Source organism: Juglans microcarpa x Juglans regia, chromosome 7S (assembly GCF_004785595.1).
Source record: "Juglans microcarpa x Juglans regia isolate MS1-56 chromosome 7S, Jm3101_v1.0, whole genome shotgun sequence".
NCBI classification, from domain to species: domain Eukaryota; kingdom Viridiplantae; phylum Streptophyta; class Magnoliopsida; order Fagales; family Juglandaceae; genus Juglans; species Juglans microcarpa x Juglans regia.
This window is the reverse complement of record NC_054607.1, coordinates 5,203,177-5,216,681: the sequence shown is the minus strand read 5'-3', so window position 1 is coordinate 5,216,681 and position 13,505 is coordinate 5,203,177. Positions and strand designations below refer to the sequence as shown.

The 13,505-nt window shown below is 36.4% G+C and overlaps 2 protein-coding genes across 2 annotated transcripts; one reads left to right on the top strand and one right to left on the bottom strand.

The window, feature by feature from the left end:
• The first annotated feature begins 1,592 nt into the window (after window positions 1-1,592).
• LOC121240429 (transcription repressor OFP4-like) lies at window positions 1,593-3,047 on the top strand. The gene has a single exon (XM_041137874.1). The coding sequence runs from the start codon at window positions 1,743-1,745 to the stop codon at window positions 2,847-2,849; it is 1,107 nt and encodes a 368-aa protein (XP_040993808.1). The 5' UTR covers window positions 1,593-1,742; the 3' UTR covers window positions 2,850-3,047.
• A 3,872-nt stretch (window positions 3,048-6,919) lies between these two features.
• On the bottom strand, window positions 6,920-13,259 carry LOC121240399 (probable serine/threonine-protein kinase WNK4). The gene is made up of 7 exons (XM_041137844.1): window positions 12,287-13,259; window positions 10,253-10,518; window positions 9,504-9,727; window positions 9,262-9,419; window positions 8,875-9,184; window positions 8,327-8,665; window positions 6,920-7,756 (listed from the first exon to the last, which is right to left on the bottom strand). The coding sequence occupies exons 1-7, from the start codon at window positions 12,410-12,412 to the stop codon at window positions 7,287-7,289; spliced, it is 1,893 nt and encodes a 630-aa protein (XP_040993778.1). The 5' UTR covers window positions 12,413-13,259; the 3' UTR covers window positions 6,920-7,286.
• Between the last annotated feature and the right edge of the window lie 246 nt (window positions 13,260-13,505).

Here is a 13,505-nt window from a genome sequence, read left to right as displayed (position 1 = left end):
CAGCTAAGTTGTTGCGTGTTATCCACGTCAGCTTATAAATGGAGTTTCTCATAGGGTGCACCGTTTTAAAATCATGAAAACTCTTCATTACATAAGAGCAATGTTACATTCCATTCTTGATTTCATCTTCTTTTAATTTCATCGATTGATTTGACACATTTTAAGTAATTTTTTAAGTCAATTTTTTAAGAAAACCATTTAACATATGACATTTCATCTGTTGTTATTGAGATGACACAATTTAAGTCTCATTTAGATTCAGAGTTGATCTCAATTTATCTAATCTAATCATTACAAATTTTTCAAATTTCTACACAAAATATAATAAACAATTCAATTTTTTCAAATCTCTAAACAATAATATTTTAATAATAATTTATTCAACTTTCATCTCAACTTACTGTTCACACCTCCCCTTAGAATAAAGAATTAGCATTTCTCACCTTAAAACGCTACATATTTTTCTTCTGTGGTTTGGATATTTTAAGTTCTGCCCGTGACTTTAAATGGATTTATTTAAAGCCATATGGAGAATATATAGTTGTGACTTTAAATAGATCCAGCCTCCATAATCAAACTAAGGGCTTTTTTAATGGGCTTTAATTTCAGACCCATCAACATGACCCGGCCATTCTTTGAAGTTTCTCCTTGAAGATTTTAGGGAAAACACTTCAGAGTCAGTAATTATAAATTGCAAAAAAATTTACTGCAAGATTCATCCTTTTTAGATTTGAAGTTTCCTGAGTTTTCAGAGAACTTGCTAGCAAATCATCCCTAGTTCTAATGCAGGGAAGTCTTTGAGTTCTTCTAGTTTAAGCCTTTTGTAGGCACTGATGCCATGATTGGTAACCACGGGTCTGCTTATTGGAGAGTGTGGCTAGGACCAATTACTGAATGTCCAGCACCAGGCAGGTCCAGTGTGGACCTCCTTGAGACATTAAGCAGTTGGAAAAAGGCATAGAATATTACTGGCAATGCAGCATTAGTGTATGGGAACATAGAGCACTTAATAGACATTTGGGTCTTGCATGTTACTAGAATCATCATTGCCATTTCTTTTAGACATTTAGAACCATCATCACACTTATTATCACTTTAGATAAAACAAAAAAAGAAAGTATGTATAAATTTATAATCCATCCAGTCTAGAAATTATTGACGTGACTTGATGTAATGCATTAGATTGTACAACTTGTTTTATTTTTTTATTTTTATTGTAATGTAAATATGATATATTATATCAAATTACGTCAGTTTATAAGGTAATTTTTTGTAATTCTCCTTATTTACTTAGCGCGCAATAATGCTTAAAAAAAGTACCAACAGTGAAAGCTGCTATTGAAGGAGGGATTCAATTAAAAAGAAGTTTGGTTTGTTTGTTTGTTCGTTCGTTATTGTTTAAAATTGCTAGGTTCTACATCTTGGTGTCAAATTCATAAGATCACCATGCAGAAACCAAAACAGAATATGTGATACAGAACAAAAGATGTGTTGTGGAATTGTGCTTGTGGTGATGGTAGTGAAGGAAACTCATCTTAATTGGCATTCCTGCTCCCTCCCTTTCATGCTGAACTTTTCTAGTGGACCCCAAGTTTCTTTTTCCTTAACTTTTATAAACCGAACTTTGTAACTCTTTATTCTTGTTGTCTTCACTCTTACTCCTACCAAACTCAAAGGAAAACCGAGTCTCGCATACAGGAAAACACAAACCAGCCTCTGAGAGATTGAGTTTCCCATCCTTAATGGGTAATCACAGGTTCACATTGTCAGATATGATGCCAAACGCCTGGTTTTATAAGCTCAGAGACATGAGCAGAAGAGGCAGGAAGCATAGATCCTCTCATCCAGTTAGAAGAAAACAACCCTTAATGACTACCACAGAATCACACAAACAACCCCAACTTTCTCACCCAAAATCCTCAGAAACCCATTTCCTTGATCCACCAAGAAGATCATCCAAGGGAAGCAACAGTAGAAAATTAGTTTACAAATCTTCTCCTGGAGCTGTCATGGCCCCTGTCTCTGCTGGTTGTAGCTGTAACGGCAAGCTTGATTCAGTTTGGACTAAGCAGAGTCCAATTCAATCTCCGACTTACTTTGTCTCCCCTACTGATAGTTCCAGTGTCTCTAACATCCATGAATCTCGTCTTCTATCCGACACAGATTCTGATAACTTGGCTGCTCCCGATTCATCTGAGCTACCCTCGTGTTCGAGCTCTTGTAATTGTAGAGTTCGTTCTTCAGCTTCTGACATTATCCTCGACATGAACAACGAATCTTTTATTGGGGAGGTGAAGAAGATAGAAGAGTTTCATACGATTTCAGAGTTGGGCCTTTCTCCAATTTTGACCAAACCAGTCAAATTTGATGATAAGACCTCTGAAGTCACTAGGTTTAGAAGTTCATCATCTAAAGTACTGGAGGAGATGCAGAAACGGCGTCCTCTATCTGTCAAAACAGTCAAGAAGGAAAGTATAAGAACCCAAAAGGAGCACAAAGCCAATCCTCGTGTTCGAAGGTCTTCTGCTATTTCTCCAGGTATTAGACTTAGAACCAATTCTCCAAGACTTGCGGCAAGCAGGAAGATTCAGGCTCATGCCAGAAAGAACTTGTCGTCAAGGAATAGGAGCATCTCAGAGAGCTTTGCAGTTGAGAAATCGTCAATGGATCCAGAGGCAGATTTCAGGGATTCAATGGTGGAGATGATTGTCGAAAACAACATCCGCGCATCAAAGGATTTGGAAGACCTACTTGCTTGTTACCTTTCACTGAATTCGGATGAATACCACGATCTCATAGTAAAGACGTTTGAACAGATTTGGTTTGATATGGCTAGTCTACGTTTGTAAAGATCTGAAGATCATGAAATGCATACGATCTTTGTAGCTGCTTAATTACACACTTTATTGTTCTCCCTTCTCTGAATTTCCGTCCTCCCAAGATCATAGATAAAGCAGAAATTTTCAGTCTTTGCCATAGGTTAGTGATTATAGTTTGCTTGACTGGGAAAACCACTCATTTCAAATCTTTCTGGATTCTCTGAATCTCGAATTAGTAGCATAATTCTTGAATGGTCTTGCAACTTTGTTCATGATAGAGTGTTACATTTTTTGTGGTCGTGGGGACTTCTATGCATTGGATTCGACCACAACTGAATATCTCTATGCAGGTTACTTGTAGAGCACGGCACATTTGTTTTTTGTTTTTTGTTTTTTGAGACAACATATTCCAAAGTCATGAGATAAACAATCCGTTTCTATAATTTCTCTTCATGTTTGCAGACTGCGATATCGAATATCATAAAAGATTGAATGGTTGGAACAATAGCATGGGCGCATGCACCCCAACATGACGAGCAATGAACATTTTCTAATTTCTAAAATCTATCTGAATGAGCTATATATCCATGAAATGGAGTTGTTTTAAACACAACCGGGCCTTGCCCTGTCACTGTTTGAATCTTGGAGCCTGGTTTGTTAAGTTGGCAGTTCTACTCATGGATTCAAAGAAAAAAAAAATCATGCAGAAAGAAAAAGGAGAATGGTTCCCAAATTAATTGTCATAATTTGAGTAGTAGTGTAATAATTACTTACAAGTTTACTTAAAAAAACATGATGCAAAACTAGCTTTCTTTTAAAATTCAAAATTCTATAATTTTCAACATATCAATAGCTAACACGTGAAGAAGTAACTTTTTTTTTTGGTAAATTTTTCTTAAGTACAATTAGTATTTCTCTTATAATTTATTGCTTAATTAGCCTGACTGATAAGAGTAAAGGGACTTCTAAATTTTCAATTTCCAATTTAAATACACAATTAAAAATAATGCCACATCCTCATTGATCAGATCATCAAGACATACGCCCTAAATAGAAGCAACATAAGTAACTTATTCAGTTCTAAATACAACATCTCGGAACAAGACCTTTTTCTTGTTGTTCGCGTTATTCAGTTAAAATAATTTAAAATGCCATATAAATAAATACTACAAAGTTTGAAATTTTTAAAAGTTCAAAATATTTCATCTTCTTTTCTCTGTAACATTTAAATTCATTGTGATCTTCTTCCTCTGTATAGAAATATTCATTACAATTACTAATCAAATAATGCCGCATTTAAAAAGTAATAATTTCCCTTGGCTCTTCTAACTGCTGGTTAAATAATAGGGGAATCTAGCTGTTAACCATCTACTTTGGCAGCCATATATGTAACAATTATTCACCATTAAATGTGAAAATCTTAATAGAGCCATCCTATATACACAAGTAATTAATTTGTGTATATATATATAGAGAGAGAGTCAGATAATCACAATGGTTTTAATACAGTACGTATGTAAGATTGTAAAATTATTTCGTAAAATAAATCTAACGTATCACATAAATCTATATCAACTTATAAGTTTATTTTTATGAAATATTTTTTTTTTTTATGGATGTTGCAAGTAGACTTCTCGTCAACCTAAGATTATATTATAATTCAAATTAAATATATATATATAGGCTATATTATATACTACGTTGTAAATTTTAATCGCGGAGTACCAGTAGTAGTACACATGACGCTAGCTTTAAAATATAAAAATTATTATATATTAATTGTTCTCACTCGATCCAACACTGCGTAACAGCTACTAGAGGACCACCAATGAAAGGTTTCTTTAGGTGAGAATTATTGTTAAACAATGAACATTAACAAGCTGCAGGTTAGTGCACGCGCGTGTACTAAACTCAAGGTGTGGCGCGTGTGTTATTGCATGAACCGCCACAGCCAATGGTGGCCTTTCACTGACGATTCGTCTCAATTTTTTATTGTTACACTATGTTCTTGCTTTTCCTAACTAGAGATTAAATAAAAATAGATGTGATAGTTCCTTCTAGCCAATCCAAACCAACACGTTGCAGCACATCTATTTGTACTATAGCTTCTAGCTACAGATTAATAGTCTTTTCATTAAACTATTTTAAAACCATCACTAAGTGGTCTCACTTTTTGGAAATTGGGTGATATTTAATTTTTTGACTCTGATCACCCTCTTTGTTTTTTTTTACTTTTATTTTATAATGTGTGTTGATTTTGGAAAGACGGTAAGAGACTCTCACTTCATTAAATTTGTATCTTGTATCCGTTAATTTATCTATAAAGACTTACTTGATGAGGAAAAAAAAAAGGTTAGTGTTCTTATAATTTTTTTTATGTTCTTATAATTACCACCTTATAAATATGTTAATGTTGTAGACAGACGTTTGATGGCATGTAGCATTTGTACAGACAAGGTACGTACGGTTGCATGAGCTAGCAGTCAATTAATTTGTGTGTTCATTGTCCTTGCAATAATTAAGACATAGATCTAAATAATATTGATGTGTACGTGGAACGAAACCATGAAACCTATATATGCACTAATGCTACAAGGCGCGGATCCCCATTTTTAGTAATTGCATGCAATTAATGTTTTGAAGGACGTAGAAAGACAAAAGCAAGCTGTTTTTTTTTTTTTTTAAGAAAAAGGACGGCATTAATTTTATTGAAATCCTCACTCACGACGGCAGAAAATCGTAGTTACGTACAGACAAAAGCAAGCTTGCAAACATGTATTTGCAACAAAGTTGCGGATCGATGGATGCATGCAGCTGCTTCCCCATGATATATAATTCCTTCCTTTCTTTGATCTGTTTTCTTTTGTATCTTTTTCATCTGACAGTTCTGTAAGGCTTCTGTAATGCTAAATGGCATCTTTCGTGATCGAGTGAATTACCATGTGTATTTATTCTTCTGAAGCTTCTATATATGTATTTCTTCCATTAAAGTTGGTTCGAGAAAAGATGGAATAAAGCTGCAAAGGAATTGAAAAATAAAAGGGGTTCGAGGATCCTTTGCGTCTAATCAGTTTACTGTTAACAACGTCGAGAGCGGAACTGGTAATAATAATTTGGTTGAGTGATCTATAGTATTTTCTCGGCAAATATATGAGCAAATGAAGCAGTGAAGAATTGATAAAACCAGTAAACAAATCGCCATTAACTCTTGCAAACAAGCTTCTGCTAAAAGACAATGCCGAGAGAGAGATGGCTAGGTTGGAAACTCTGTAAAGGATGATGACAGTAGACAAGTATTCACATAGAAGGAAATCCTATAAGCTTCTTGCAACAAGGACCACCACGCAATCGCATACATACCAGGCCTAAGAAAACGATCAAAGCATCAGGACCACATTAAAAATGAAAGAAATCAAGTTAGCCAACTAGCTAGCCATCTATATACATATATATATATATATATATATATATATATATATTTATGGTTTTTTGGGATCCCGACCATGTGATGCATAATACTCGATAAGTCTCTTTTCATACAGAAAGACCTCTCGAGACTTGTTACTTTCAGACATCTGCTGGAGACTTGCATTTCCCAGAGCTAAGCTAGCCTAGCTCATTTATCCCATATCAGTATGGCCACCACGGAAAACTTTGGTGTCAGCTCAACTTGTTACAAAGTTATAATTTGAACCCTCAATCATGAACTCTTCTTTCATGTAATGGATCTGTCACAAAGTCAATGCTTCTGCAAGGACGGATAATGGCGCACAATTAATCTTTCCAGTTAGTCCCTCAGCTGTGGCTATCATGCAACCATCGCAGCTTTCTGCATGGCAAACTCATTACCGACCATCATAGCATGCTGCATGCATGGCATAATTTTCTAACAATAAATTTGCGAGTACTACTATATACTTCATGAGTTTGCATTGCTTTCCATATATCAGAAACTCATGTTGAGATCTTCTTCTATCGTTTGGCAGATTTGGATTCGCAAAACAGATTTGGGTAAAAACAAAGAAAAAAAGGAAAGAAAATTCCTCATCGTTTATGTATATGATAAAGATATATACGCGCGAGGGGAAAATTCCAAAACGGAGTGACAAGGCATTCTCACCTTTTGTTTTATTCCAAAGAAATACGTACATATTGGTCCTGATTAATTATTCAGGAAAAGAAAGGAAACACTTTTCCTTTTTTTTTTTTTTTTCCTTCCCCCCTCGACTCTTTTTTGTTACACTGTAGGGACCAGAAAAGAGAAGCAATTCATTCCATGCCCCAGTTTCAAACAGGGATTTATTCTCAAACAGCACACTCTATGTAGACAAATTTACAGAATTATTTTACAAAACACACACACATACACATATATATAGCCTTGAAGTACCCCATTTTTGGACCATCGTAAACCACAATTAATGGGGTCCAACATACCGATCATGTTCAAATTTATCGTTCTTCTCATCAGATTAGCATTTTCAAATTCTTCTGCTTTGATGGCCGTGACAGCTCCTTTTTAGAAACCTCACATGGTGCTTGAAACCCAATATTTTCCACTGCTCCGACTGTCTTAAACAACCGCCGCTTGTTCACCTCCTCCACCAATGACCTGTGCAGCAATTGGCTACGTATATCTACCAGTGACCTGTTTCTCGTTAATCTTCGGTTGTCCAACATCACTTTTCCTTTAGAAGAAGCTCCATGTGATCCTGGTAAAACCCTGCATTGCATGCAGAAATTACTAGCCATGGACGGCAGTAATTTATGGACTTCCCCAGGACAGAATCTGGTACTTTTGATCATAGTATGTTGATGATCTCCTCTTGCCGGACTTGTGCTCTGTTCATCATGCTCACTGCCAGAGAAGTAATCTATGTTCGAATATGTTACTGAGTGTGAAGAGCTCTGAGAGCTGGAATCTTCAAGCAAATTATCTGCAGCAGCAATTGCTTCTAATTGAAATCAAGATCTTAAATTGTTAAAACTAAAGACTTTCCTAGTACTGTTTTTATCATCTCCAATCACACCAATTGACGTGTCACACAAGCTGATATGTCAAATTTCAAATAGTTTTTATTTTTATTTTTATTTGAGTGATTGACCTATGAAGCAAATTAAAATATGTGTCTGTGACATTTTATAAGGTAGCCTGAGCTACACCATCGCAACTCAATGCTCTTAAGGGCCCAAGGTTTAGGCTTGGAAAGGGTTTGGGTCTAACAACCTGAGAAAGGCTTGGTGGTATCATGTACCCAGATCTATAAATATAATCCCTGCAGCACATTGCATCAAGTGCTTGCTTTTGTCAGTTTGAAAAATAAAGAAAGCCCATGCAATTGAGCTGATTGATGAAGACTTCCTGTTTCTATTCCCACAATAAAATCCATAACAAGAAGGAATCACCTCACTACTCTCCCTTAAACCCAGGCTAAGTGATAGCCAAGGAGCCTTCCAAAGACATGCATGACACATTAGCTTCGAAATAACTAAATATAGAAACATACCTTGAAGCCAACCACACTGTTCTGCCACTTCATCAATCCTATTCAAGCCTGATGGCAATGCTTCGGATGATGAACAAGAGGAGAAAGAGTGAAAAGGGTGGCAAGGTCCCCCATCATCACCATCATCATCCTGGTAGTTAAATGTATGGTAGTTTTCAGGATGAGACACGTCCCATTTTTTCCAATGTGGTATTAAAGCAGAAATCTCTCCTTCTATCATATCTGCAATTTCAAATGGGTCCCAATCGGCGATCTCCAATTCCTTCACCATCTCCTTACCAACATCAACAGGAGTATCAGTTACAATGTTGAAAGGAAAGTATATGTTCCTCGTAGAGCCTGCAATAAAATATAGTTAAAAAGCTCACTAACTGCTTGGGCAAAGTCTAGAAACGTTCAGCCAACCTCTTAGATCCTTTGGTTTTATAACATATTGATTATGGATTCAACTTAATCAAGAATGTGGTTGGATGTGTTCCAAAACAAACTTTCTATAGAAATGATTAGGTTAGAACATTGCATTTTAAGAGAAGCTATAGTATAAGTACCATCCTTATCAGCAATCTGCACTTTGAGAAAGATGGTATCATCATCTGGATTGAGCTTCCCTGTGATTGTCATGTTGGTCCTGTGTGGAACATTGTTTGATTGTAGTTTCTCTATTTTTCCTTTATTTAAAAATGGCTTCTGACTTCCAAGATTTGTCATAGGCAGTTGTTCATCTTCATCAGGTTTGAGAAAAGGGTCGAGCAATAATTCTTTTGCCGATAATCTCTTTGAAGCAGTGACTAAGCATTTTCCGATGAATATCTGTGCTTCCAAGTTATCAATCCGGTAGAATGCTCCTGGCAGCTTCCCCTAAACAAGGAAGATGCATGTAGCTAAGATTCTAGTTTCACAGATATCTATGAACTTGGCATCAAAATTGACCTTACCGATGTCACTTTCTTGTAGATTTGTGCAGGGTTGGAACATTCACTATATGGGTATTCGGATGTGAGCATCTCCAACACACACAAACCAAATGAGTATACATCAACGAGCTCATTGTAATCTTCCTCATACAATTCTGGTGCCATGAACTCTGGGGTGCCTAAAAATGGCAGAAAAGCTACTTAGAAAAAATTAGAGATGAGTACCTGCAAGTTTCAAGTGCTACTGGTTGAGAAATAAGTACCTATAACACTGTGGGCAGATCGGGAACCATGAAGAATTGCTGCAAGTCCTAGATCACCAATTTTGACTTGTCCAAGATGGCCATTGACAAAGATGTTATCACACTTAAGATCTCTATGAATTACTGGAGGATCGTGGTCATGAAGATAAACAAGGCCCCGTAAGATTTGGCGGGCCCAGCTCTTAATGGCTCGAATGTTTACTTTTTTATATTTCTTCCTGTATCTGCATCACACGAGGATGCTGGATGTCATTCCTTTATTCATATATATAAGTCAACTTAGAAAATTATATTTCATATTTAAGGACAGTTGCAAAGTAAATATGGTTCCCAGATTAAAACATCCGCAGAAAATGGCTGACTGAATTCTTCTATCACATACTTTATGGGTAATAGTTACATTATGGTGGAGAGCTTCAAATCCAATCATTTTTATCAAACACAAAATTCACTCCGTCACTGTGACTTTGTCTATGAAGCTGATTATGAAGATGTAGAAGCCACAGACAGTATCATTTGACAGTTTTTCTTCTTGCCTACTTTTACCGCAACATTAGATTGGGCAACACAGTCCAAATCCCATGTCTCTCATCTTAATTCTTTGAACTACTGTATAATTAAAAAATTATGATTGGATCCTGAGAAACAGGAGTGTTATTTATACATCCACGACAACAGGTTTGCCAGTTCTGAGTGTCTATATCAAGAAATGAAAGCAGTAGCAAAATTAGAGTCGGATAAGAAATTACTCTCTGAGTGACCCTGAGGTAAACATTTCGGTAATGAAGTTGAATGTCTTGCGATCAACATCAATCCAGGATGTGTGGAATTGAATGATGGAGTCATGATTAAGGGTGCTGAGGAGGTGAACCTCTGAATACAGCCGCTGCAAATCCTCTGGTGAGCGAAGCACGTCGTTCAATTTTACTTGGTTCCATGCCACCTCAATCCCAAGGTCCTCATCAATTGCCTTGTACACTTTCTTCATCGCTCCTTTTCCAAGAACTTCGTCAAACTATTCATTACAAAGAAAACACTATTATCATGTCAAAATCAACAATACAATTATTTGCTGCAGTAATAACATTGGTCAAGTAACCAACCAAAATGTCAGTTTTTTTTTTTTTTTTAAAAAAAAAACCATTCAGGATAAAAAAAAGATTAACAAAGGTAGCAATAGATTTGGACACTTTTTCTTGGCTCTGCTAAGCAAAATGAATTAGGCCGGGTTTACAAAATCAGCAACTGTGTGCATAAGCAAGCAAGAGAAAGGGGTATATAATTATCTGCCAAAAGTCTTATCTCATTTGAAACTTACCCTTAACTCTTTTTCTTTTCCCTTGGCGGAAGAGGATGGAACTTTACCATTAACTAATGTCTAATCACATTCCAGTAATCAGTGTATCTACAATTAAATCATTCATGACTACCTGGTTCTGTTTTATGTTTGTCATTCAAAGGTTCTGCAGGTACATGTACAATACTTCCCCACAGTATCCCATTATGTTCATTTCGAGTCATGTAATCAAGTATCTTGATTACCATAAATGCAACGTGGCCAGTGCTCGAGAGCAGGCGTGGAACCACCCTGTGTTGGGAGCCCCCCCCCCCCCCCCCCCCCCCCAAAAAAAAAAAAAATCTAAAAATCACAAAAAAAAAAAAAAAAAAAAAATTAATGGCTTTTATATGAGACAATTTATAAAAACTAAATTTGCCCACCCTACCCCCCAAAAACAATTATTTTCATAGTTCTGCCCCCAACTTGAATTTCCTAGGTCCACCCCTGGACGAGTGGATGCCTTTCAATTATCTTGGTGTTACACGGTGTCATCTCAGAGTGCTTTGAAATACCAAGATTTTCTGAAGTTCTACCCAAGAAACGTTACATTTTTCCACAACAAAATTCTAACAGGAACCAACAAAGTCCATTAATTCACCACTAAACTAATCAGGCATGATTTAGAGCACAAAAACTTCATGAAGTCAAAATCAATAAGCAAAACTTCTGTGTATATATATGGAAAGATTTTTTTATCAAAACTTGCATTTATATGAAAAATATTTTTTTGACACTAATGGGTCCTTCCATTAAGGATCTCGCACAACATATTAGTACATACTTTAAATAAAGTGAACTTAATTACTGTTGCTCAGAACAGTCATCTACCCCTTAATTTTCACCCGAAGCAACTAGACCCACAAAAAATATTAGTTACCGCATATGGACAAACATGACACAAGCATAGGAACCCTTCAAATGATAACATTAGTGTCCACATATTGAAGACAGTCAACGATAATATATGATATCGGTAAATCAATAGGCCATGTAATAAAAAGGAAGAAGGAAAGAGGGGTGGGTGAGGGGGAGGAACAATTTTTAGCAGTAATTTATTACAACTGGGGCATCAGAAAATGTCTCTGTAGTTGTTCCGAAAAGCTAAACAACAAAACTTGCTGCCACTAAACAATGACTTCTTTGGATTCGACAAAGTAAACAAAGTCCATTTGATAAGAAGAGAGTATTAAAAAATGGTTTTACCTTCTACAAAAAATGTAAACTTTATAGCTTATTTTGATATATATTACTCAGATTATTGAAATGTTCCCTCAATTCAACAGATGCAGAAATCAACAATTTGGCTAAAAGCTGTTTCATTTATTCATCCAAAAGAAAGGAAGAAAGATTTCATCAATTTGAATGAACCATAAATATTAAACACACACATATAATATATGCAGTCCAAATTAGATGTATATAAAGAGGTTGAAGCTTGGCTTACTCTGCTGTAACGACCAGTGGGATCGGTTTCAACGTATCCATTTTCCGATTTGGCATCGTGGGTGCGTTCTCCAAAATGCTTCCGATACATGTTTGGGCCGCCAACCTCGTTGTCCAAGCACTGCATGTGCCTAGCTTGCCAGCTAAACTATGGCGGGAATTAAAATTCCCAGGCTTCAAGGAATTAAAACTAAATAAGAGAAATTAGGAGTATTGGATTTTGATGAAAGTAAACGTGCTCTAAATCCGCGGCTTTCCCTCGTGGTTTTCGTAGGAGAAGACACCAAAGAGAAGCCAGAAAAGCCTCGAGTAGTCAATCCTCAGCATAATCCATGCCATCTCCACAACCGCACGTGAGAAGTCGTAGTTGTTAGGAACCATTTAGAATGGTATATACGATTTCTTTTTCTTTTTGGAAAAGAAGAAAGGAGAAACTAGAGAGACCACGAAGATGAGGGGCGAACGAGTTGACAGAAGGAAAGTGAAATGTTTGTTGTTCCTAGAAAAGGTTGAAGTGTGAAAAAATGGGATAAGAGCAAAGGATATTTGAACTTTTGGGGAAGTGGGGTTTTTAGATTTTGTCCTATGAATGTTAGATTGAGTGCAAGAAACAATAACTGTGGGGTTCTAAGGTAGGACAGTTTAGGCAATCAAAGAGCAGAAAGAGTACTAAGATTGAAGGACAGTAAGGACACCACGGAACTTGAAGAATCCGTATCCATGCTTTGTTGGTATCATTTTGTGGGTGAAAGTTCAAGGAAAGCCCCCAAAAGAGAACAAAAGATTAGAAAGGAAGAGAGCAAATGGGGATTTGGGAGAGAAGGGAATTTAGAAGCTGAGACACAAAGCAAATGGATCGAAAAAAGGTTGGGACTTGGAATGTCGAAGTGGTGGAGGGGATTTGAGGGGGCTTTGTGCATATAAATACAAGGAGAGATGGAACTGTATATATGCTGTGGTGGTGGTGGCTTTGTTGGAGGATGCTGACATATGTATATCGCTTAGAGGTTGTAGACATAAATAACAGGGTTTTCTGTTCCATCTTTGATTGTCTGTCAAGCTTGACTTTGATACCGAGTGCATGACCAACATGGCTGGCTCGACCCAGCTTTGCCACGCTGAGAGGTTTTTTATTACGTGCTTCAACCCGTTTTGAATATTAAGAAAGATAATTGCTTTTGCCATAATATAAAATTAAATTTATAAACTGTGTCGTAGTT

What these genes read in the sequence shown, in the direction of transcription:
- LOC121240399 (XM_041137844.1), bottom strand. Translation starts at nt 12,412, where the DNA reads ATGCAGTGCTTGGACAACGAGGTTGGCGGCCCAAACATGTATCGGAAG. An exon ending in ACCTCAGGGTCACTCAGAGA is followed by an intron (nt 9,728 to 10,252) that starts GTAATTTCTTAT and finishes CGTGTGATGCAG; the next exon opens with ATACAGGAAGAAATATAAAA. An exon ending in ATCTGCCCACAGTGTTATAG is followed by an intron (nt 9,420 to 9,503) that starts GTACTTATTTCT and finishes TGCCATTTTTAG; the next exon opens with GCACCCCAGAGTTCATGGCA.
- LOC121240429 (XM_041137874.1), top strand. Translation starts at nt 1,743, where the DNA reads ATGGGTAATCACAGGTTCACATTGTCAGATATGATGCCAAACGCCTGG.